At 41.3% G+C, this 23,329-nt stretch overlaps 1 protein-coding gene across 1 annotated transcript in view; it reads left to right on the top strand.

Moving 5' to 3' along the window:
• The window catches only part of LAMA1 (laminin subunit alpha 1), a 151,991-nt gene that overhangs the window by 118,026 nt on the left and 10,636 nt on the right, over window positions 1-23,329 (top strand). The window contains 15 exon segments of the mRNA XM_023754272.1: window positions 557-739; window positions 1,062-1,216; window positions 2,532-2,675; window positions 3,866-3,999; window positions 4,796-4,946; window positions 5,755-5,879; window positions 10,313-10,463; window positions 11,117-11,261; window positions 11,694-11,835; window positions 14,167-14,281; window positions 14,474-14,635; window positions 18,189-18,340; window positions 19,051-19,236; window positions 21,561-21,696; window positions 23,046-23,152. Of these exon segments, the coding sequence (XP_023610040.1) occupies window positions 557-739; window positions 1,062-1,216; window positions 2,532-2,675; window positions 3,866-3,999; window positions 4,796-4,946; window positions 5,755-5,879; window positions 10,313-10,463; window positions 11,117-11,261; window positions 11,694-11,835; window positions 14,167-14,281; window positions 14,474-14,635; window positions 18,189-18,340; window positions 19,051-19,236; window positions 21,561-21,696; window positions 23,046-23,152 (2,188 nt within the window).

Raw genomic sequence — 23,329 nt, 5'->3', positions numbered from 1 at the left:
TATCCAGCTTCTCCTAGTGTTAATGTTTGTCCCATTTGTGGTTGTGATTTACACTTTTAAAATGAATACTAGTGCCTTTTAAAAATAATTATCACCCAGATTTTTCTAGAAAAATGAAATTCCAGTTTATCTTAAGTGCCCATTTAGTCTGTATTCTGGTGTTATATCTAGCAGCCAGTTGATGTTGTGAAAAAATACCACTTCCTTTAGCCTGAGACACATTCATCCCACCTACACATTTAAATCCCCAAACCTTCTTACCCAGACATGGGATGATTTGAAGAGGTATTTAATGGATATGAGAAGGGAATAATAGAAAAGAGTCCAAATAAAGCAGCTTAGTTTCTTAATAAGTGAGAGCCTGAGCATGGCCATTAGCTGCTTTTGTTATCTCATGTGTATTGAAATCACATTTCAATAGAGAACTTTTACCAAAATTATTTCATTTATCCCTAAAAGACAGCAGTAGCACATATGACAAGCAACCTTCATATTGCCATTAAACACAAGAAACCCCGTTTTATGGTGTGCATGCTTGCATATGAATTTATTTCAGGTGTCAGAGACAAAGGAACCAAAATCAAAGAGCTGGCCATATCTGCCAATCAGAGTGCTGCGAGCACGCTGAAGAATGTGGTGGGACTGAGTCAGAAGCTGCTGAACACATCGATAGACCTGTCCAAGGTCAATGCCACCTTACAAGAAGCAAACAAACTTCTACGGGACTCCTCAATGACCAGTATGTCTCGGTCTCCCTTCCCATTAGGAAAGTCTGCATTGTGCAATTTTGAGCTTGCCAAGGGCACAATGGTGCCTTGTTCACAAACAGCATTCCTAAAAAAAAAAGAAAGAAAATGCACTAACATCTGGATTTCCATTTATAAAGAAAGAGAAGGGCTACGGTAATGCACGGAGCTGGTGCATTTTTTACATATGTACCAAAATGTCAAGGATTTGATAATTAAGATATTCTGTTTCATCCAGTGCATTAGTAATGACCAGTCCATTTCTCTGTGTCTGTCACCCCAACCCCAACTTTCTTGCTACCTTGTATTTGTTAGGTCTGTTAGCTGGGAAAAAAGTTAAAGATGTGGAAACACAAGCCAACCTTTTATTTGATCGGTTGAAGCCTTTGAAGAGATTAGAAGAGAACCTGAGCAGAAACCTGTCAGAAATTAAGCTGCTGATCAGCCAGGCCCGGAAACAAGCAGCTTCGGTGAGTGTGGGGCCCTGTTGCTACCAGTGTCATCCGGTACCCCCCTGGCTGAGACTCTCGGTAACTCCAAGTTCCAGAGAATTCCTGTAGAAATGGCTTTCTGTCTCACCGGGTCCCTGGAATGTTTGCTGACAGCTCCGAATAATACCAGATTCCTCACAACAGTGTCTTAAGTATATTTACTTAAGTATATTCAATTAGTCTCATTTTTTTAAATTTCTGCTTTCATACATGTTTCAATCTGTTGCTAGCAAAGAGATCTCCATGTCTTTATGGAGATTTGTAATTGTAGCTTAGATTTATAGATTCATAACTATTAGCTAATGGTTGCCTAAGGGTTAACATCACTCTGCATTTCATCGGTGGCGTATGGTGTTATTTCCATCATTTTACCAAGGTGGTTTTAATAATCCGAGTATTCTTCGGAATGTTTGCGCAGTACAATCCATCCTCAAGGAGCCTGACCTAACGATTTGCATATGGACAAATGCTGCACACATCCAGGTCACTAAATCTACGAGACACTTGACACCCAGAGAAGCACACACTGAGAAGATGTTGTCCAGTCACCCATCCATAGCATGTGGCATTGCTGTGCTCCTGAGGGGAGGCGTTTCAGGGAAATAAGATCTTCGAGAGACTGTCAATTGTCACACTACTGGGGACCTCTGGTCTAATGCTTATCCACCTAAGTTTTCTAGCCAAGATACAGGAGTTCCCAGCCCTTTGACACCCCTCCCCCCACAAATGACCTCACTGTGGGAAAGGGCTGTTGGTTTACATGAGCTCTGACTTCCACCTGTTTTAGTTACAGTCACCAAATAAATGTGAGCCCAGCAGATGGCTCCAAATGCTCTGGTTAATACAGACTTAGGTTAATGTATGCTATATATGCAAACAATTACTTAGAGAAATATGTGTAATATTTGCTCTATAAATATTTGCTGAAAGACTAAGTAGATAATCCCTCCATTTATTCGACAAGTGATCATCAAATATGCTCTCTGTGGCAGGACTAAAGATTCCAAGATGACTTGGATAAGCTCCTTATCTTTAAGGAATTAAATCTCATATGAAAGAGTTGATTTTCTACATAAGTTAAAACTCCATGACTGACTTTTTCATATTTAAATACTTTACCAGATAAATTTCTCTTCACCGCCACCTGACTTCTCACTTCTGAAGCATTATGTATTGTCAGGAGAGGCACCTGCCTGACAGTGACAGTCTGCCTGGGAATAGCACGTCTGAACTCCTGGCGCACGGCCCATGTGATGTGTCATTAAATGACTGGGCACTTTTTCTCCTTCTGCAGATTAAAGTTGCTGTATCTGCAGACAGAGATTGTATCCGGGCCTACCAGCCTCCGATCTCTTCAACCAACTATAACACCTTAACACTAAATGTTAAGACGAGCGAACCCGATAACCTTCTCTTCTACCTCGGTAGCAGCACCAGCGTGAGTATGGACTCAAAGAAAGCAACGAGTCTCCTATGAATGCATATGTTTTCTGAATTGATACTTTTTTGATGAAAAAACAACAGGGTCTTGGTGAAATCACTAACTCTTCTAAGGGAACTAACCTTTTGCTAAACCAGTAGCATTAGATTAAAAATAAATTACATAATTCAATATCTGTGAGAGGGAAAGTGACTTTGAGGAAGGAAAAGTGTCTCCATCTGCAATCTTAATCACAAGCCGTGACTTAGATAAACTTTATGTAATGCCTTCTGTGACCTCTGCAGCCACTGAGTTTAGCATTGGGTCTATAAGGTCAACCTTGGGGGTTGTTACCTGGAGTGCAAGCCTGCACCCTAAGGCTTCACCACGGTCATGCTTCACCCAGGCTCTTCCACCCAATGAGATTCCAGTGGTCCCAGAGGGCAAGTCCCCTATGAAGACCATTGATAACTGGCTGTATGGTGGAAATGGGTCAGGAGCCTTGTCTGTGTTAGGGCAGAAGATATTGGCAAGCCCAGATATTACCAGAAATGTCTTTTTAGGAGCTAGGGTGCAAAACACGTGGGATTTCATGGCTCTTACTGCGTATTTCACATTCATTTATTCCCTTCTCAGACTGGGCAGATACACAAGATACCATCCCTCATGCTCCTTGGAGACTCCTAGTGATCACACACACACACACACACACGAGTCTTCCTGGGGAATTTTATGGGAGGCATTGTGGAGGGCCATGCAATGCAGGGTGGTGGGGTGCTAATGGACCTGGGTGGCCACCACCCTCAGTGCTCTGAGTCCTGCTTCAGCTCCTGGGAGGCGGGGGTGGGAATTAAAAACAAAACAAGATGTTTTCTTTTTTGAATGTGTAGAAAAAATGCGGTAGGAACTCATTCTTTATTTTTCAAAATATATTTTTATTGATTTCAGAGAGGAAGGGAGAGGGAGAGAGAGAAAGATCAATGATGAGAGAGAATCAATGATTGGCTGCCTCCTGCACACCCTCTACTGGGGATCAAGCCCGAAACCCAGGCATGTGCTCTGAACTGAACCGTGACCTCCTGGTCTATGGGTTGACACGCAACCACCGAGCCACCCCAGTGGGGCAGGACTCATTCTTTAAAGTGTTTTAATGGTCATGCAAGCCGTCTGGCCTGTAAACTCATGCCAACTCATGCCCCTGCACCCAGCCTGATTTCCTGGCAGTGGAGATGCGGCGAGGGAAAGTGGCCTTCCTCTGGGATATGGGCTCCGGGGCAGCACGGTTGGAATTTCCAGACTTCCCAATTGATGACAACAAATGGCACAGTATCTACGTAACCAGGTAATGGAGACCGTTCTCTTCCAGCATCTCTCTTTCTAAAACTGTGTGTAAAGCTGCATATGATGTTTTCCACATCATATAATAGTCTGAAACTTCTAGGAAGTTATAGTGAAAGAACGCTTAGAAATAGGGTTTTTTTCTTATTACAGAAGAAATAAACATTGTTACCCAAACCAACAATAAAAGAAGAAAAAAGTTAAAACTTCTGTTACCTTTAGAATGGTAGGTGTGTCTGAGGCAGCCAGCCCAGTAAAATGTTTACTGCCCAGCACATGGTAGTAGAGGCAGCGTGGTAGGAATCCCCTGTGGCTGGCAGTGGGATGCAAGCAGAAGAGGCCAGAGGACAGGATACAAGTGGGGAATGGGTTTTCTTAACAAACACAAGCAAATTTCTTCCTTATCAAGCCTCTCTCCAAAGGTAACTCTTAAGCAGCTTTAGGTATATCTTCTTTTTTTACTTTTCGGTAATATCAATTTGTTATTGATGGTGTGTAGTTAGGAATTTTTGTCTTTTGCTTTGTTATCAATAAAAATAAGTCATTTAAAGGCAGTAAACAGTTTCAAATATAGTTTAACCCATTATCCATGACTGTTCTACATGGTGGAAGACTGCTCTCCCAGATTTTGGAGAGGAAACTAGGGGTGGGGGTTGGAAAAGACTGGAAGCAGGGAGGCCAGCTGGGGGCTGTGGCAGTGGACATGGGGAGAAGCAGATGGAGGCTGGGTATGAAACATGTATGTACATATGTGGGCTGACTGCAATTTGGTTCTTGTTGCCATTCTTTGTGACCCCTAGGTTTGGAAACATTGGTTCATTGACTGTAAAGGAAATGAGCGCAACTCAAAAGCCACCACCAAAAACAAGCAAATCCCTAGGAGCAGCTAACGTTCTGGATATAAACAACTCAACACTGATGTTTGTTGGCGGGCTCGGAGGACAAGTCAAGGTAACTCTATGAACATTCATCTGCACACAACTGATTGGCTGATGTTACCCATATATAAATTTAATACATAAATTTATACAATGTTATAAGTCAAACTTATTTCAATAAAAAATAATATAATTAAATTGTTGAATATATCAATATTCAGATGAAGAGATTTTGCTTCTCTTATTTTGCTTAATGACGGTTCATCTGCAGAGTTGGGTTGGTTTTGTAGGGTAAAGGATCATACTTAATAGTATAAATGGAAAAGAAGTCAGTGGTTCATTTTGCTATTTGCGTTTCTCTTCCAATGATGAAACAAGACATTCAGTAGTTCACATTAATTTCTGTAAAGTTCCTTTATCTCTGTTCTAACTCTAGTGGTGGACTCGTACTAGTTAGTGTTTAGTGAAAGAGCGCATTGTCCTTATTTTATTACACCAGTTATCCTCTCACCGAGCAATGTTGAGTCGTGTGGATTTAGTGCACGCTCTCACATGAGAGTATGGGCCTCTGTGCCAGCCAGGCCCTCACCACTGACCACACATTCTCTGGGTCTGTTTCTCACTATAAAAGAGGCTTCTCTGCAGCGACCCTACTAACTGAGATGATCTTTTAAGATCTATCTAGTTGTCACTCATTCTAGTATTCTACTTCATCATTAGAAGGAAATCCAGTGATTACAAACTGGCTTTTTTTTTTGATGTTTTCTCAAAATTTGGATCTGTTAGATATAAGCTTTCAGGGAGGAGTTTCATTCTTTTAGAGAATTTGTTCTTTTTCACCAAATATATGTGGGCTGTGTTTGTGTGTTCATCTACATTAGAAGTCTCCCGCTGTGAAGGTTACTCATTTCAAAGGCTGCATGGGAGAAGCCTTCTTGAATGGACAGTCCATCGGCCTATGGAACTATGTTGAAAGGGAGGGCAAGTGCCATGGCTGCTTTGGAAGGTAATATTCCCCACGATTTAAACATTGTATGTTAGTTAGTGTATTAACATCTGAGAACTGCTTAAGGAACTTACCTGTATATCAAGATGGATAGAGTTTATGGTGTCAGTCTTCTTATTGCAAAGGAAAAGATGTAGATTTACTAATGGAAGCATGGGTATCATTGTTAACCCTTACAAAGGACTCTTATTGCTGTGTCTTATACTGTATGCTTTGATCATGGACCATAAAATCAAGAAACACAGACATCTTCTCAAGCCACCTTCTGTCTCAAAGAGCCACAGTAAGCTTTGGATAAACCACTATACATTTTCATTTTGAAAATACTTCCAAGGATGAGATTTTTGTGTGTGTGCTGTCAATTTTTATAAATAATTTTATTCCTAAACTCTATCATTCTAGAAATAAATGCACTTGCAAATGGAGAACAACTATTTAAAATCTTTTGGCATGTATTGATATAATAGAGGGCATTTAATAACTTAACCTCACCAATCTCAACACCCCCTCTATTACTTTCTAAAAAAAATAACTACAGCCCTGTAAGTATGGAAGACCTATTTTATAGCACTTTAACAAATAAGGCAATAGATTGCCTTTTCCCTTAAAGAAATGTAACATCAGATATAATATCTCCCACCTAATGGGCTGCTCTGTCCAGATAGATACCTAACAGTGAGTGGTGACAAGATCAGTTAGAAGCAACTCACCTTTAGACTGTCGTGGGAGAGTTTTCACTTTGTTCTTGTCAGGTCTGCTTTCTCCTAGCTTGGGATTTTGTAGTTTAAGCCTTTTAATTGCTAATACCCCTTCCTTAAGTTGCTCAAAAAGTTATGACCAAAAGCATGATTATAAGAGCCTTAGGAATAAAAAAAGTATTGGGTTTAGCATCATAATTGCTCAGGCTCCTGGCCCAGCTCTCCTACCAAATCTCTCAGTGGCCTGAGATATAAGTCACTACACCTCAAGGAGGGAGGTTTGGTTTCTTCTTCCAGAACAGGAAAACAGTAATCACACTTATCTTACCTATCTCCCAGAATTATGGTGATGAATATATAACATGAGTATATGAAAATACTTTATAAATTTGAATATTCACCAATGTTCACCTCTGATCTTCCTGCAGTGACAGCCCATTGATTTCCAGGTAAATGTCCCAGGGTTATTTTCCTAACAATAAATATGTGAGAGACTAAGGTTTTGTAATTGGCAAATACCATCAAAGTGATATTACCTTGTGAGGTAATGACACCTGCTCTTGAACTTCAGGAGCATGAGTACACACAATGAAGCTCCCTCTTCCATCACTTTTTAAAAAAAAAGATATGTTTTTATTGATTTTAGAGAGAGAGGGAGGGAGAGGGAGAGAAACGCCAATCGGCTACCTCCTGCACGCCTCCTACTGGGGATTGAGCCTGCAACCCAGGCATGTGCCCCCACCAGGAATTGACTGGGAATTGAACCTACAACCTCTTGGTGCATGGGAGGATGCTCATCCAACTGAGCCACATAAGCCAGGGCTTTTTTTTTTTTTTAATATCATCCATCACTTTTTCCTCATGCTGTTTCTCTAGCATGGAAGGAAATCTTCCCAGCAATTTAGTAATTCTCACATGACAGATGCTCTAACCCCTGGACTGTCCCCTACACTGACCCCAGATCATTAATCTTGTGGAAAGGAAAATCTTAACAGAAATTGAATATTTCTAATATGAAAAATGTCCCCCTGCTTTAGCTGTTACAATATCCCCAATTTTCATCAGTTATTTTCAGGGTTATTTTAAAACCACTGACCTCAAGCTGCAGCAATAAGTGAATTTGATGATTGCTGGCTCTTCTCTTTTTTGGAATGAGGATGTCAATTTTCTGGGTGGCCTCAAGTTTTGTTCTCCTTGAGAACTGCCCTCCCACCAGATTTCCAGCCCCCCAACCCCCCACCCACCCCCCGACCACTGTCGGGACCATGAAGGTTTAACTGACAGGAAGGATTAACAGGTGCTACCATCCTCTCTTTGTCAATCCTGGAACTGGCTTTTTTGGGTCAAGGGATGGCTGGCTACCTTGATGATTGCTGGCTCTTCTCTTTTTTGGAATGAGGATGTCAATTTTCTGGGTGGCCTCAAGTTTTGTTCTCCTTAAGAACTGCCCTCCCACCAGATTTCCAGCCCCCCACCCCCCACCCCCCGATCACTGATGGGACCATGAAGGTTCGACTGACAGGAAGGATTAATTAACACCTGGGACCTTTCAGTCCGCAGGCCGACGCTCTATCCACTGAGCCAAACCGGTTTCGGCCCAGCTGAGTTTTAAGGCCAAATGGACTTAGCTCGATTAAACAAAGGCTAAGTTCAACAGCAGGTGTCACTATTTCATAAGGCAACATCACTTTGATGATATTTGCCAATCACAAACCTTGGTTTCTCACACATTTATTGTCAGGTTAAAAATATTAAACATTTTTTATGGGTAATGAGCAGACTATTCTTGAATTATATTAACTAATATTTCCAGAAATATGTTTTAAAAGAATATTAATTTGGTAGGATTTAGTAGATATTCATTTTTTTAAGTGGCAGTGGAGGGTGTGCCCTCATCATAAATGTTTGGGAAACACTGAGTTAAAAAATTAAGCATGTTGCTTTACTGTGAGGCTATGCACTGTAACCCTGTCCTGGGAGAGGCTAGAGCGGCAGCATTTCACAGACTCATTTGACCCCAAATTCTTTTTTAAAAGGAGTGTTCTGTAGGTGCTTATGTTACACAGAACACACTTTGACAGGTGCTGATATAGGCACTTGAGTGTGCCCCTGGGCAAGGTGCTTAATCTTTGAGGCTCGGCTATTAATAGGCCAAATAGGGACCCACGGAGGAGCCCCGATCACAGCAGAATCATCAGAACTAAAATGGAGTGAATATTTGCTGTGTGCCAGGCACTATGTTCAGAACTTTGCATGTTTTAAATCATGTACAGCTCTCCCAGAGAGGTTCTATTATTACCCCTAGTTTACAGATAAAGGGGATGAGGCACAGAGAGGTTAGGTAACTTTTCTGAGTTCACACAGGTAGTAAGTTGGGGAACTGGGATTTGAACCCCAGCAGTCTGATTCTAGAGTCTGTGTCCTTAGCCACATGAAGCTATGGTCATCCAAGAAGTAGAGCAATGGAACATGCTTCCAGGAAGCCAGTGGTTTAAGAATTAAAGAATTGAGAATGAAGCCACAGTTTAAGAGTTTATGCAGAGCACATTTCCTTGAAGGTATATTTCCTAAAAGAACAAAACAGATTTTTTTTTAGGAAAAGTTAGACTGCAGGAAGCAATAAATGAAACCTCAGCTTTCACAAAGCACTGCTATTTTTTGTTTTGTTTGCATTCATTTTATTTTGTTAATGGAAATAATGTTACTGTTTGGTTATTATGTCCTGCTTGAAGATGAGTTGGCACTGAGTTGGATTATTCACACCTTCAACTGGGAAAAATTCAAATTCATATTAAAAAAAAATACACCCTCATTCAAGTTTCACTCTCAAGTCCCATGAGATTCCAAATAAGTATTTAAAACACAACAATGATGTGTTCCAGATGAAATTACTTTGTAATTTAATGGTTTGGGGTTATTTTTATATTGTATCAAGTCAGCCTTTTGAGGCAGGGGGAAGACCAGAAAACACAATGATCTGAAAATTGCTGTGGCCCTGCCCTGGCCAATGTGGCTCAACTGGTTGGAGCTTAGTCCCCTACACCAAAAGTTGGTGGGTTCGATTCCCAGTCAGGGTACATATCCAGGTTGCAGATTCACTCCCCAGTCAGGGCACATGCAGGAGGCAACTGATCATTGTGTCTCTCTCTCTCTCTTCCTCACTTCCTCACTCTCTAAGACCAATTTAAAAAAAAATAACATTTAAAAAAGAATGGTGTCGTCTATTTTATATAATTCTGTTGTAAGCTCATCCTGCAGAATTTGGAGGTTTTCTTTGTCTATTTTTTGTAGTGGTCTTTCTGGCACAATGGTACGTATTTATTTTCCATTGTAATTCCAGTTTCACTGATGTATTAGTTAAATGCCAGTTTAAAAATTCTCCTGAAAGCACTAGAATTGACAAAGAATTGTTTCATTAAAGGAAAGTAAAACAAATAGAAATCTAGTTGATAAGTAGAAATATTTATAGCACTTATCCATCCTTTGGAGAATTTTTTTTTTACAACAGAGAATACTGCCTATATTAACTTTCTTTTCCTTATAAAGCAATTGGGCATTTGTCTTGCATAATCCCATGGCAAGCATATTTTAAGATATTATAATTTACACTGTCATCAACCTATGGAAATGATAGCTCTGCCATGATTTTCTGAGGGAGAACTGGGTAACTGTGACATCTGTGCTCTTGAACTTCCTTCCTGAGGATGGATTGTATTTCACTGCTCTGCTTTGCAGCCCCGAGAATGAAGACTCGTCCTTCCATTTTGATGGAAGTGGGTATTCTGTCGTGGAGAAGACGCTGCGGGCTACTGTGACACACATTATTATGCTTTTTAGTACCTTCTCAACGAACGGGCTTCTTCTCTACCTCGCTTCAAATGGCACCGTAAGACTCTCCATGGGGCACTTGGCCCCACTGTGTATATACAGTTAGATTGCCATGAGGATATTTATGTTTAATGACTATTTTATGAGCATTTACTAATATATTTACTGATATATGTCATATTATGTCCCTATTTTAAATAATTTATTATATCAATACAGAAGAAGCGTTGGAAGAGCACCAAGTAGAAAATAACTTTCCCATCATTGTAGATGTCAACTGAACATTTGTTAAATTTTGATCTTAAATAATATGTCTTGTTCTATGTTCACGCTGACCACTGTGGCCTTATTTGAAATCCATTCACTGGATTTTCATATTCCCATTTTTTATCTTATGTACTGGTGATTTCTCCCAATCATCTAGTTTTATTTTTAAGAACTAGACCTTGTTCAGTCTCAGTGAAACAGATACAGAGAGATCCTACTTCTCTTACTGAATTGTAGGTTTTGATAATGAGTTTATCTCATATACGTGTAGTATTTCAGAAAGCCTCTGTGGACACTGAGTTTCATGGCATAGGCCTCTGGCTGTTGGGCCAGGTCCAGCTTTCTCAGTTTGTCTTCAGAAGGTTTCTGCCATCCCTGACTTGAAGGACAAGGAAATCTTGTGATAATGATGCAGCCGTGGGTAACTACTTTTCTTTTTTACAGAAAGACTTTTTATCCATCGAGCTGGTCCATGGCAGAGTGAAAGTTACAGTTGACCTGGGCTCAGGGCCTCTTGCCCTCATAACAGACCGACGCTATAACAATGGGAGCTGGTACAAAATCGCCTTCCAGCGGAACCGAAAGCAAGGTATGTGCACAGCTGGGTGGATGGGATGTTGGTTGGCCTCATAGGAAAAGAAATATTTCCAAAATCTGGTCTTTACTTACTTTAGCTTTCTGGGTATTCTTAAATGATATTCTAATAAAAATATTAGATACTAAGCATCAGGATTCATATTTTTCTAGAGGAATATTAAATTCATAGATTGCTTTCCAAATGTATTATTTAACATTAAAGGCTCAATTGGGAATCAAGAATCAAATCAATTCTATTTTCTTTCTGGATTTATTGACCCGCACAGAGGATTTTCAGTTAATAGTCAAGAACATTTGCTGGTCAAAATGGCAGAATGTAAAAGAACACGCCTTTGTAAATGACCTTTGTTAGCAGAAGTTTGTGTTTTACTTTAGTGTAGGAAGCGACTTTCATTTCTTATTGATTCCTTTCAATCCCCTTTAGGACTCCTAGCAGTTGTTGATGCGTATAACACCAGTTATAAGGAAACCAAGCAAGGGGAAGCCCCAGGAGCATCTTCTGACCTCAATCGTCTTGATAAGGATCCAATTTATGTGGGTGGATTACCTCGGTCAAGAGTTGTAAGGTATGATACCACTGTGCAGAATTTTCATATTCTGAATTACCAACGAACTATACTGGGTTCCTAGGGCTGCCATAACAGGGTACCACAGACTGGATGACTTAAATATCAGAAATGTATTCTCTCACTCTTCAGGAGGGTACAAGTCCAAAATCAAGGTGTTGTCACCATTGCTTCCTTCTGAGGCCTGTGAGAAAGGCTCCATCCTACTTAACTTTAGCTTCTGGCAACTTCAGGCTTTCCTCAGCATGTACACAACATTCTCTCTGTGTCCACACACTGTCTCCCCTCTGGGTGGGTCTCTCTGTGTCCAAAATACCCCTTTTGATAAGGACGCCAGTCATACTGGATTAGGGCCTCTTCTCATGACTGCATACTAACTTGACTACATCTTTGAAGACCCTATTTCCAAATAAGATCATATTCACAGACACTAAGGGCTAGAACTTCAGCATCTTTGGGGGAGGACACAATTTAACCCATAACATCTACTTTGATTCAAGCCACTCTGTGTCATATTAATTGGGAAGTGAAGAAAGCTTTTTGCAGTAAAATTAATGATTTTATATTTATCTTTAGAGCATCTAGAAATTGTTACTGTGCAATATTTGGAGACCCTGCTTTCCATCACAGGTCATTCTCCTCTCTGGACATTTTAGAGTAATAGAATCTCTTTCTAGGCAAAAATAAGTAAATAAAAATAAAAAAGTAATGTTTCTGCAGACTTATCTGGATTCCCTCTTTGTGTGATCAGAATGAATAACCTATGTGAAAGCTGAAAAACCAGCATCAGTAAATTGGATGAAAGATGGCAGAGAAGAGAGGCAATGGAATCCTTTCATAACACTGATTCATGCTTTGTGACTTTAATACTTTACATAAACTTTCTGTGGCTCATTGTCCTCAGTTTTATAATTTTTTATTGGAAAATTAAGTTCTAAATTTTTTTGAAGACCCACTGTCAAGACAAGATAGCTTTCAAGGAGTGGGATCATCAAATGTCCAAACTGAGTCACCCAGCCCAGTGGTTTTCAAAGGTGTATTTGTAGCACTGCCCCACCTTGAAGCCAAGTTCTTATACACAATCCCAATATGTGGCACAGAAGTTCAGCCACTCCAGTTGCTATGGGTTGAGCAGTGCAGAATCCACTTTTCTACCAACCTCCTTTTTGCCAGAAGTTTCTGAAAGTTTCAAGGAACATAGTTTACAATGGCAGTCACACCCCCCTCTCCCAGTTTTAGAAATGAATACACCTAAATTTCTGGGAATTGGTCATGTGCCCCAGGTCTTACCCCTCCACCAAGACAGAGCCAGGGCTGGAAGTCTGTCTCCTAATCTGATTCCAGATATCACACCCTGACATGGTGTTAACGGTGTGCTCAGGGTGTAGCAACAAGCTGTGTCATAGTTCATCTGTGTTTTGCCTAAATAACACCAAGTGTAGACATTGGAGAAAAGGCCAGAGCCTCCTTTCTAGGAAATATCCCAAATCACAGACTTATGCTAGAAGGGACTTGGTACCAAGGTCAGCCCCTTATCTACAATGGAAGAGACTGAGATCCAGAAAAGTTGAGATTTGCCCTAATAATACCATTGTTGTGATTCACAGCTCATTGCTCAACATGGAGAGAACGAAAAATGAGTTATGACTCTAACAGGAAACCATGTTACTAGCTGATATTTATGATGGTAACTTGGAGCTCTTCAGCAATCTCTGTTTTAGAAATGAGAGCCTGACCACAGTACAGCCTCACCCCACTCATCACAGCAGTGTGGCAACTTCTGTTAGGAAAAATATGGTATTGACTTGGAGTTTACAATAGGGTTGTGAATAATCCCAGACTTCACTGAGTGGAATTATTTCCTGAGAACAAAGTTCATGAATATGTAGTATGGACAACAGCCAATGACTTCTCTAGCCTGTGATCCTAGGAAATCACATTGCCTGCACTTGCCCCATGGAGCAAATGTTCTATGTACGTGGAGACTGCATTATAATCTCCACACTATGATTTCCTCATGACAATGCTCTGTCTTTCTTATTATTGGCCTGTTTTAATATGTTTAAATTGTAATGACTACGTTTCCCTTGAAGTGTAAACATATTATCCAGGTAGCTATCGAAATAGTTCCCACAAATGAGTTCCCTTTCTTTAGTCCTAAGGAGAGCATTTGTTTGGGACCTGTGGTTTTTACCATCAATATCTCTCTTAGAGGGAGGCCACACACTTCTGCAGAAGGACACTTGGAAATAGATCTTCCTTATTTGTAGGTCCATTTTCATCCCTTCTTTCATAAGTGGAATGATAATGGTCTCATGTCCTTCCCTACAGGAGAGGCGTCGCCAGCAAAAGCTACGTGGGCTGTATCAAAAACCTGGAAATATCCAGATCGACCTTTGACTTACTCAGAAATTCCTATGGAGTGAGAAAAGGCTGTATCCTTGAGGTGGGAAGCAGTTTATTAATATTGGAACGAGTTTCTATAAATGCCCCCTGGGTTATTAACACAATGAAGTAATAAAATCGAAAGCAGTGGGGTGAACAGGAAAGAGGTGGGGCAAGTCCACAGTGGCCTCCACCATGGGAGGGTCAGCGTGTGATGGGTCTGACACTGCTCTTTCCTCTCCTTTGTGACCAGCCTATCCGGAGTGTTAGCTTCTTGAAAGGCGGCTACATTGAGTTGCCACCCAAGCCTCTGTCACCAGAATCGGAATTGTTGGCAACATTTGCCACCACAAGCAGCAGTGGCATCATCCTGGCTGCCCTGGGCAAGCGTGGGGAGAATCGGCAGGTCCCTGGGGTGAGTAGCTCAAATGCTATTGAGCCATGAGCTCAGGGAAATGACTTCGGGAACAACTGGATGGAAATGACTTAGTTGTAAACGGTTATTGTTTATGGGCATGAATTTTTAATAAGTAAAAGTGACTATTGCTGAATATCTTTCCCTTATGAATCCGTGATTTCTTTGTGTTGCATAATCCATGTTCCTTTTTTGGCTACTGAGAAGAAAGATACTTGCTGTCTACCTCTAATCCTTTTTAAACTTATTCAGATAGTATATACTGAATTCTCTTCTACATATTATGGTTGTTACTCTTTATCCTTTGTCTAAAACAGCAAGTCTTGCCAAACCGGTTTGGCTCAGTGGATAGAGCGTCGGCTGCGGACTGAAGGGTCCCAGGTTCGATTCCGGTCAAGGGCATGTACCTTGGTTGCGGGCACATCCCCAGTGGGGAGTGTGCAGGAGGCAGCTGGTCGATGTTTCTCTCTCATCGATGTTTCTAACTCTCTATCCCTCTCCCTTCCTCTCTGTAAAAAATCAATAAAATATATTTTAAAAAATAAATTAAAAAAAATAAAACAGCAAGTCTTGAAATTCTGTAAAGGTATTTAGAATACTGTTCCATGAAGCAGGATTTTGTTTACCTATTATTATAGGACTAGAGCAGTGATGGCGAACCTATGACACGCGTGTCAGAGGTGACACGCAAACTCACTTTTTTGGTTGATTTTTCTCTGTTAAATGGCATTTAAATATATAAAATAAATATCAAAAATATAAATATTTCCTCATAAATATGTCTCTGATCCACTGCCTCTGTCTAGTCCTAACATCAGTCTCTCTTTTTCTTGGGCCCCAAAACACTGCAGCTGTCTAAATTGATCCTTCCACAGCCACCAGAATGGTCTTAAAATGAAAGCAAGACCAGGATGCTCCCATGCTTGACATTCTCCACTTTTCCTCCTTCTGTGGAATAAAATCTAAGCTCCCTGCTATGGTATATAAGACCCTCAGTGGTCTGTCGTCTGCCTACTCCTCAGGCCGCTGTGGACCCAGGTCTGACTTCCACCCCAGGCCCCCCCCCCCCCCCCCCTACCCGGGTCTGCCTCAAGGTTGCCCAAACCGCCTAGAGAGGAGCACGTGACCAAGAGGCCCCCTTGTCTCTGTCTCCATCTCCGCTCCGGGCCTCAAGTGTGCGTGCCACCTCCTCCTGACCGGTCGTGACTGTTACAGCGTCCTGGCCTAATTTGCATATTACCTCTTTATATATATAGATTGAAAGGAGCAGAAAGAGAAATGTGGCCTGTGATAAGCAGTGAGTGGACCAGCAGAGAAGAGAGAAAAGTTGATGTTTTTCCATATTAATATTTCATTTCAGTAGCATAGGTGACATTTACCCTTTCCTCTGCTCAAACTTGCATGTACTACATCATCTGAAGAACCTTCACAAATGCTAATGTATCGTCTTAGTGAAGGCCATGCAGCTACAGCTTACAGAGTCCTCTGCTCTGGACGACACTAAACAGACACTGCTGTGCAGTTATCACAACCACTCTGCAGAGTGGATGCTGCTCCTGTATTTTGCTGAGGAAGAAGTGAGTTTAGAGAGCCTGGTTAACCTGCCTGAGCTCACACAACTATTATACATGGGTCAGAGCTAGGACTGAAACACCTCACAAGCCACTTGATGAAGGGCTAACAATGCCAGATTGGTTTCTGAGCTCCACCAACTTTTTTCTTTTTTTTCACTTCAGGTGAAATTCACGTAGCATAAAACTAACTATTTTAAAGTGAACAATTTAGTGACATTTAGAGCTCTCACAATGTTGTGAGGCCACCTCCTCTATCTAGTTCCAAAACAGTTTCATCACCCAAAATAACAGCCTATGACATTAAGCAGCTACTTCCCACTTCCCTTTCTCCCTGCCCTGGGAACCACCAATCTTCTTTCTATATCTGTGGATTAATTTATCTGGTCTGTATGTTTTATATAAAAGGACTCATACAACATGTGATCTTTAGTGTCTTCACTTAGCATGTTTTTAAGGTTTATTATAGCATGCATCAGTATTTTTCATGACTAACATACTACTGTATGTACATAGCATAATTACTTCATTGCTGAACATTTGGGGTTGTCACCTTTTGGCTATTGTGAATAATGCTGCTATGAATATTCACATACAAAAATGTTTGAGTACTTGTTTTCATTTATTTTAGGTGCATATCTAGGAATGGAACTGCTGGGCCATGTGATAATTGTATGGTTAACTTTTTTGAGGAACCATCAGTCTGTTTGCCTCCATCAGTCTTAACAAGACCACTTGCAAATCAAAGTTTGCTACTAAGTTAGCAAAAGGAAAGCTGTCACCCAATGCTAGCAGTTCTGCTGGTGGACAGACCTCTTTTCAATCTGGCACCAAAAGTTTAAAGAGCTTTAAATATTTTCAAAATCTTCAACTCTTTAATCCCACTTTTACAAATATTAGAAACAATTTCACAGGAAAAAAAGTTAAATGTTCATTATGTATGATTGTTAAAAATTGTATATAAAGTACCTAAATTTGTTGTTGTTGTGAATCCTCACCCAAGGATATTTTGGCATTGATTTTTAGAGAAAGTGGAAGGGAGGAAGGGATGGAGAAAGATAGAGAAACATCGATGTGAGAAAGATATACTGATTGGTTGCCTCCCACATAAGACCCAGATTGAACCTGAACCGTGGTATATGCCCTTGACTGGGAATCGAATCCCTGACCCTTGGTGCTTAGGCGCACATTCCAACCACTGAGAAACACTGACCAGGGCAAACTACCTAAATTTTTAACAGTAAAAGGAATAGACCCCACAATGAGATAGCAACTCACATCTGTTAGAGTGGCCATTATCTGAAAGACAAGAAATAACAAATGTTACCAAAGCTCTGGAGAAAAGGTAACCCTACTGCATTCATGATAGAAATGTAAGTTGGTGCAGTCACTAGGGAAAACACTATAGAGTTTTATCAAAAAGTTAAAAAATAGAACTACATTCTGACCCAGTTGTACATCTGGGTATATATTGGGGGGAAATGAAACCACTATCTTGAAAAGATATCTGCACCCCCATGTTCATTGCAGTATTCTTTATAATAGCCAAGACATGTATGTTAACTAAATTTAATTGTAATCATTTTACAACATATACATATGTCAAATCATTATGTTGTACGTCTTAAACTAATACAGTGTTAATATGTGAATTATATCTCAAGCAGTAACACTGGGAAAAAAGAGAAATAGATTAATGACTTAAAATATATTTGTTGGTACATAATGTGGCAATAAAAAGTATGAAGATGATGTGGAAATACAAACGTTTGATATGGTGTGTGATAATAACAATACAGAATATAAAATATGAGTAGAGATTATACAGTAATATAGAAAATTCAAAATGGTTGTTTTAGATGGTGATATTTTTAAGAAATTGCTTACTTGATGCTAATATTCCCACATTACCTTTATAAGATGACAGTTTTTAAAATCATATAGTCATGTTTTTTGTGGAATTCTCTATGAAATCTTTCCAGCCCTTCTTCTCCATCATGCTGATTGAAGGCCACATTGAGGTGCATGTTAATCCTGGGGATGGGACCAGCCTGAGAAGAGCTCTCCTGCACGCTCCCACGGGCACGTACAGCGACGGACAAGAGCACTCTGTCTCCTTGATCCGGAGCGGGAGGTATTTGTGTAACTAGGGCATGGTGACCTCACAAAGGCTCCACAGTAGGGATCTTGTTATGCCTCTTGTATGAGTGATTGGGGTGATTACTGTGACATCATTAGCGGTCAGTTTCTCATAGCAATCAGAGTTTTTATAGTTCTAGATAATTCAAAATAATTCTAGAACCTGGCTAGAATCCCTCCTTTGGAATTATTTTAGATGCTTTGTCATAGTTGCAAAATTTTCATAATTGAACCTTAACTCTGCCATTTCCTGAGTCCCAGTATAAATTATCTTTACATTGGAATAATTCTGTGACAAATAGCATTAGTAAATAGCACTATATCAATACTGAATAATACAGGGTAAAATGTAAAGAATAAGTAAAATGTGTAATATCAACAGTCCTGTATATTTCCCTTCAAAACTATAGATCAAATGTTTTAAAAGCACACTGGACATTTTATTACAGGTAAAGAAGTAAAAAAATATATATACTCTCCAAAAAGCAATTGAATTTAATAATATCTAATAACATTCCATTCATTTTTGGAGAATGTTCAATTGTAGGTTTTAGCTTTCAAGATTCACCTTTTTATTCACACACAATGTCATGTTAAATTTTATTTTCAGGGAACTTTTATTATTTAATACGTACTTGTGGAATTATATATTAAAGTGGATAGTTAATTTTCATTATATTTCTATTTTCTCCTTCAACCTTTTAGAATTATCACTGTCCAACTGGATGAGACAAAACCTGTAGAAATGAACTTGGGCCCATCAGCGGAAAGCATGACAATAAATGTGTCCAACCTGTACATAGGGGGTGTTCCAGAGGGTGAGGGGGCAGCGATGCTCCAGATGAGAAGGTCATTCCATGGCTGTATCAGAAACCTCATCTTTAACATGGAGTAAGTATAACTGCTCTCAGCATGTTTGTGACTGCCAGATTTTTTAATACTCAGTGCTGACACTAATCTGCCACCTAATTATTCTGTTTGAGATTGCCTAAAATTCTACAAGTACCTGAAGTGAACCCCGTTGTTCTATCATGAAAGTCTCCCAAGTGGATTTAAAATAATGGATAAATATGGTCATCACAAATTTAAAAAAAATCATCAAACGTTAGTTCCACAGGACTATCAATAAACAGCAGAGGTCAAATATATTGTTGGCATGTATTTAAGAGACTAGAGATTTTGTGATGGAAGTTTCTTTTTGTCTGGAGGTCACTGATTTAAAGGAGCCTTTACAACTGTGCTACTTGCAGCTTCAGATTAGTAATGGCTCCTCCCAAAACAATAACTGCCTCATTAGGAACTGGAAGTCACCACCCCCTGTGTGGAGCTCATGATGCAGAGGAGAATGAACATGTGCCCATGGGCATTTTGTTCTTTCCCACTCACCCTGTGTCTGTGGTCAGCGTGCTGGTGGGACGAAAGCCATGCTTGGCCGTGGCAGACCAGAGTGTGCACAGGGGAAACTAAATGTGCGCTGAGCATGGGAGTCTGGACTTCTCCTCTTGGCCTTGCCTTCTGACCTGGAGCGGAGGACTTAGATCCTTCATTGTCTAAGTGTCCTTTCTTTGTGAAAGAATACCTTTAGGACAATGGTCGGCAAAACTGCGGCTTTCGAGACACATACGGCTCCTTGGCCCCTTGAGTGTGGCTCTTCCACAAAATACCGTCTTTCTGTGCATGGGCCACGAAGTTTTCAAATCGCCCTGTACGTACGTGGTATTTTGTGGAAAGAGCCACACTCAAGGGGCCAAAGAGCCGCATGTGGCTCGTGAGCTGCATGTGGCTCGTGAGCCGCAGTTTGCCGACCACTCCCTTAGGAGTCTTTGAAATTTGCAATAACACATTGCTTTGGGTTTCAACACAAGTATAATGTCAGACTGTAGGTTTAGTTATTTGTACAGGATATATTTATTTACCCAATTGTTTGCTTATTAACTAATTGATTAAGCATCTTTATGCTCCTGAAAGCCATGAGGCTGGGAACGTGGTAGGGCAGAAACGTTTCCGTGCTGTACATGGCCGTGTCCTTGGCATGTGCCAATAGGGTATGTGTGGACAGCAGATATGTTGCCAGACTTCAGGGTAAAGAGACTTCTGACAAGTGTAGTTCATGACTTTCTGGCAAAGAGAAACCTGTTAAGAAATAATCAGTGTTTGACTGAAGCCACTGTGCAGTGCTATGAGAGCCAGAGGCAGAATCTGGCCCTGAGGTGGCCCAGCCAAGGCTGCAGGAGGAGGTGACCACATTCCAACCAATTCTTGAAGGATGCTCAGGAATGGTCGGGTGGACAACAATGCGGGGAGGAGGTGGGAGGCAGAAACATCAAACAAGAGAATATATAAAAATAGCTGGGCTTCTAGTCATTGTGAAAGATGGTCAGTTTGGTTATATTGAGAAGGCTAAAAAGGCTAATTCCAATGTAACCCTGATTTTTGGGGGGCTAGCAATCTGAATCTGTGCCAGCAAGCCCAGTGTACATTCTTGAAAACCTATAATTAAATCACTGCCTCTTTCACAGAAACTGGCCTTGCAAAACCTGTTACCTAAATACAGAGGCCGTAATCTCTGAACAATGCACAGCCCCAGAGGGCAGGGGTTATCAGTGCTGGCGCCAGGCCAGACCATCAGATATGGTCTCAAGACACCCAACACCTGGGGCCTTTTTGCAAAGCCTGTGAAGGGACCAGAAGCATAATCCATATTTGAGGGACAAAACCTCAGAAAGATATAAAAGAGAAGCCCCCTGCATGTTACTTTACTCAGATTTGAGAAGTTATTCCACTGGCGTAATAAACAGTGTAACTCCTTTTCTCTAAACACATTGTATGCGGGAAACGTATTTATACTAAAGCAGCGGTTCTCAAACTGTGGGTCGAGATCCCTTTGGCGGTCGAACGACCCTTTCACAGGGGTCGCCTAAGACCATCCTGCATATCAGATATTTACATTACGATTCATAACAGTAGCAACATTACAGTTATGAAGTAGCAACGAAAATAATTTTATGGTTGGGTCACAACATGAGGAACTGTATTTAAAGGGCCAGAAGGTTGAGAACCACTGCTCTAAAGCATTGCTTGGTTTTTCTCTGGTCTTCTGCAACAATATCAGTGTTTTTTTTTTAAAGAATTTTATTTGTTCAATAAGTAGGTGACATTGATTCGTGTGTTAGCTTGCAATCTTTTGATTATTTTTGAAAACACTTTGTGTCTAGACCTTTGGATTTCACTGGTGTGGTCGGCTATGAACAAGTGGACTTGGACAGCTGCTTGCTTTCAGAAAAGCCTAGGCTGGCTCTTCAGGAAGAGGACAGCGTGCTCCTGCCAGAGCCTCATCCTCTACCACGTCCAGTAAGAAGGGTTTCTTTCATTGTATCAGGCGCAGCCCAGAGGAATTTAAAATGGGGGCCTCGTTTCACAGAGTAGAGGAAGCTGAATGAGCCCACTGGAGCAGTGACGGAAAGGGAGGAGGTGGTGCCGCCAGTCTGGGGGCAGGACTGCTGAGGGAGCCAGCCTTCTGGTGGGTACAGAAGCACAGAGAAGACGGGCCCTGCCAGGGAGGCTAATGTGAGCCAGAAGGGAGGGGGAAGCGCTCAGCATCTTCCATCCACCCGCCCTCCAACCTCCCAGCATGACCCTCCATTGGTAGAGCCAGCTGGAAGCCACTTTTCAAAGGAGCCTGGACAGTTAAAGGAGTCATCCCTGCGATGAAAAGCAGTGCAGGGGCAGGGAGGGGTATGGTCCTCAGCAAACTCACAGGTGACGTGGTGCAGCCTTTACGGATTGAGTATAGCACTCAAGCACTCACATTTGGCTGCCAAACCACAGGCTTTTTACAGAGTTTCTGTAAGGATTCATGATCACTTTGGATTTAGTCAGAAATATGAAAATAAGTACTTAATGCAAGCCATTGTACATATCACTGTTGCTTTAAAAAAAGGATTTGATTCATCTAGGAAAAGCCAGTTTTGAGCAAGTATTTTTAACAACAGCCATTATTAGTTTTCAGTGTCTCTTCCCTTTTGTGATTTCTCCGTTTCCTTGGTTGAAAGCACGCGCTCTAATTACTTAGATGCTGGCGCTGTCTCGGGAAAAGCAGTTCCTTCCCAGGGCCAGTCTTTGCATCCAGGACAGTTCTCTGGTAGCATCTGCCCACCCCAAGCTGGGAATCTGAGTCCGAGGCCTCGCTGGTGTTGGGTCAGTGTGTGGAGGGCACTGTGGGGCACAGGTGCCCGGGCACCTTCTCTGGCTCCTCACATTCTGCCCTGGGGGTCTAGGAGCCCCTTCCAGCTGGACTCCTCTTGGCTTCACCTCCTGCCCATGAGGAATTAGAGACGTCAAACTCGGAGGCCCTGCTGCCACCTGTGGGCACTTGTGGTGTCCCAGGCCTATGCTGCAGCGGCTCCTGCAGGGCTGACATCTCCTTCCAGGCTGTGGAGAAGGTGGGCAGCAGCAAGGCCTCACCACTTGAGTGGGATTGAGGGGAAAGACAGACACTCCAATTGCCTTTGTGGACAGATAAAGGGCCACCAGTAAATTCTTTAAAACAAAGATTAAATCAGTGAAAACATGTATTTGTGGTTGTTGGTGTTCTGATACCATTGCTTTTGAGATGTTTACTTCATGGGAAACTGTGCACGTGTTAGTGGGGGTCCTGGAGGTGTGTGGCTGAGAGTCTCGTGTGTCTCTTACAGCAACAGTGCGCCATGGACGGAACCCCAGAGTATGTCCCCAATGCTCACCAGTTTGGACTCGCACAAAGCAGCCATTTCGTGCTGCCTTTCAATCAATAGGCTGTCAGAAAGAGGTAGGCCTTGTCCACACTGCCAGTATAAACTTGTATTGTACTTGATAACTTAGATAATACTAGTTTACTAGGATATCAAAAAGAGACCTCATAGCTTTCAAAAGAAGGCAGCAACAGGGACCAAGATAGTCACAAAGAGAGGACCAAGAACAGACCGATAACCATCCCTGTTAGATG

This window comes from Myotis lucifugus, unplaced genomic scaffold (assembly GCF_000147115.1).
Source record: "Myotis lucifugus unplaced genomic scaffold, Myoluc2.0 scaffold_58, whole genome shotgun sequence".
NCBI lineage: Eukaryota > Metazoa > Chordata > Mammalia > Chiroptera > Vespertilionidae > Myotis > Myotis lucifugus.
This window is presented reverse-complemented; position numbering and strand designations above follow the sequence as displayed.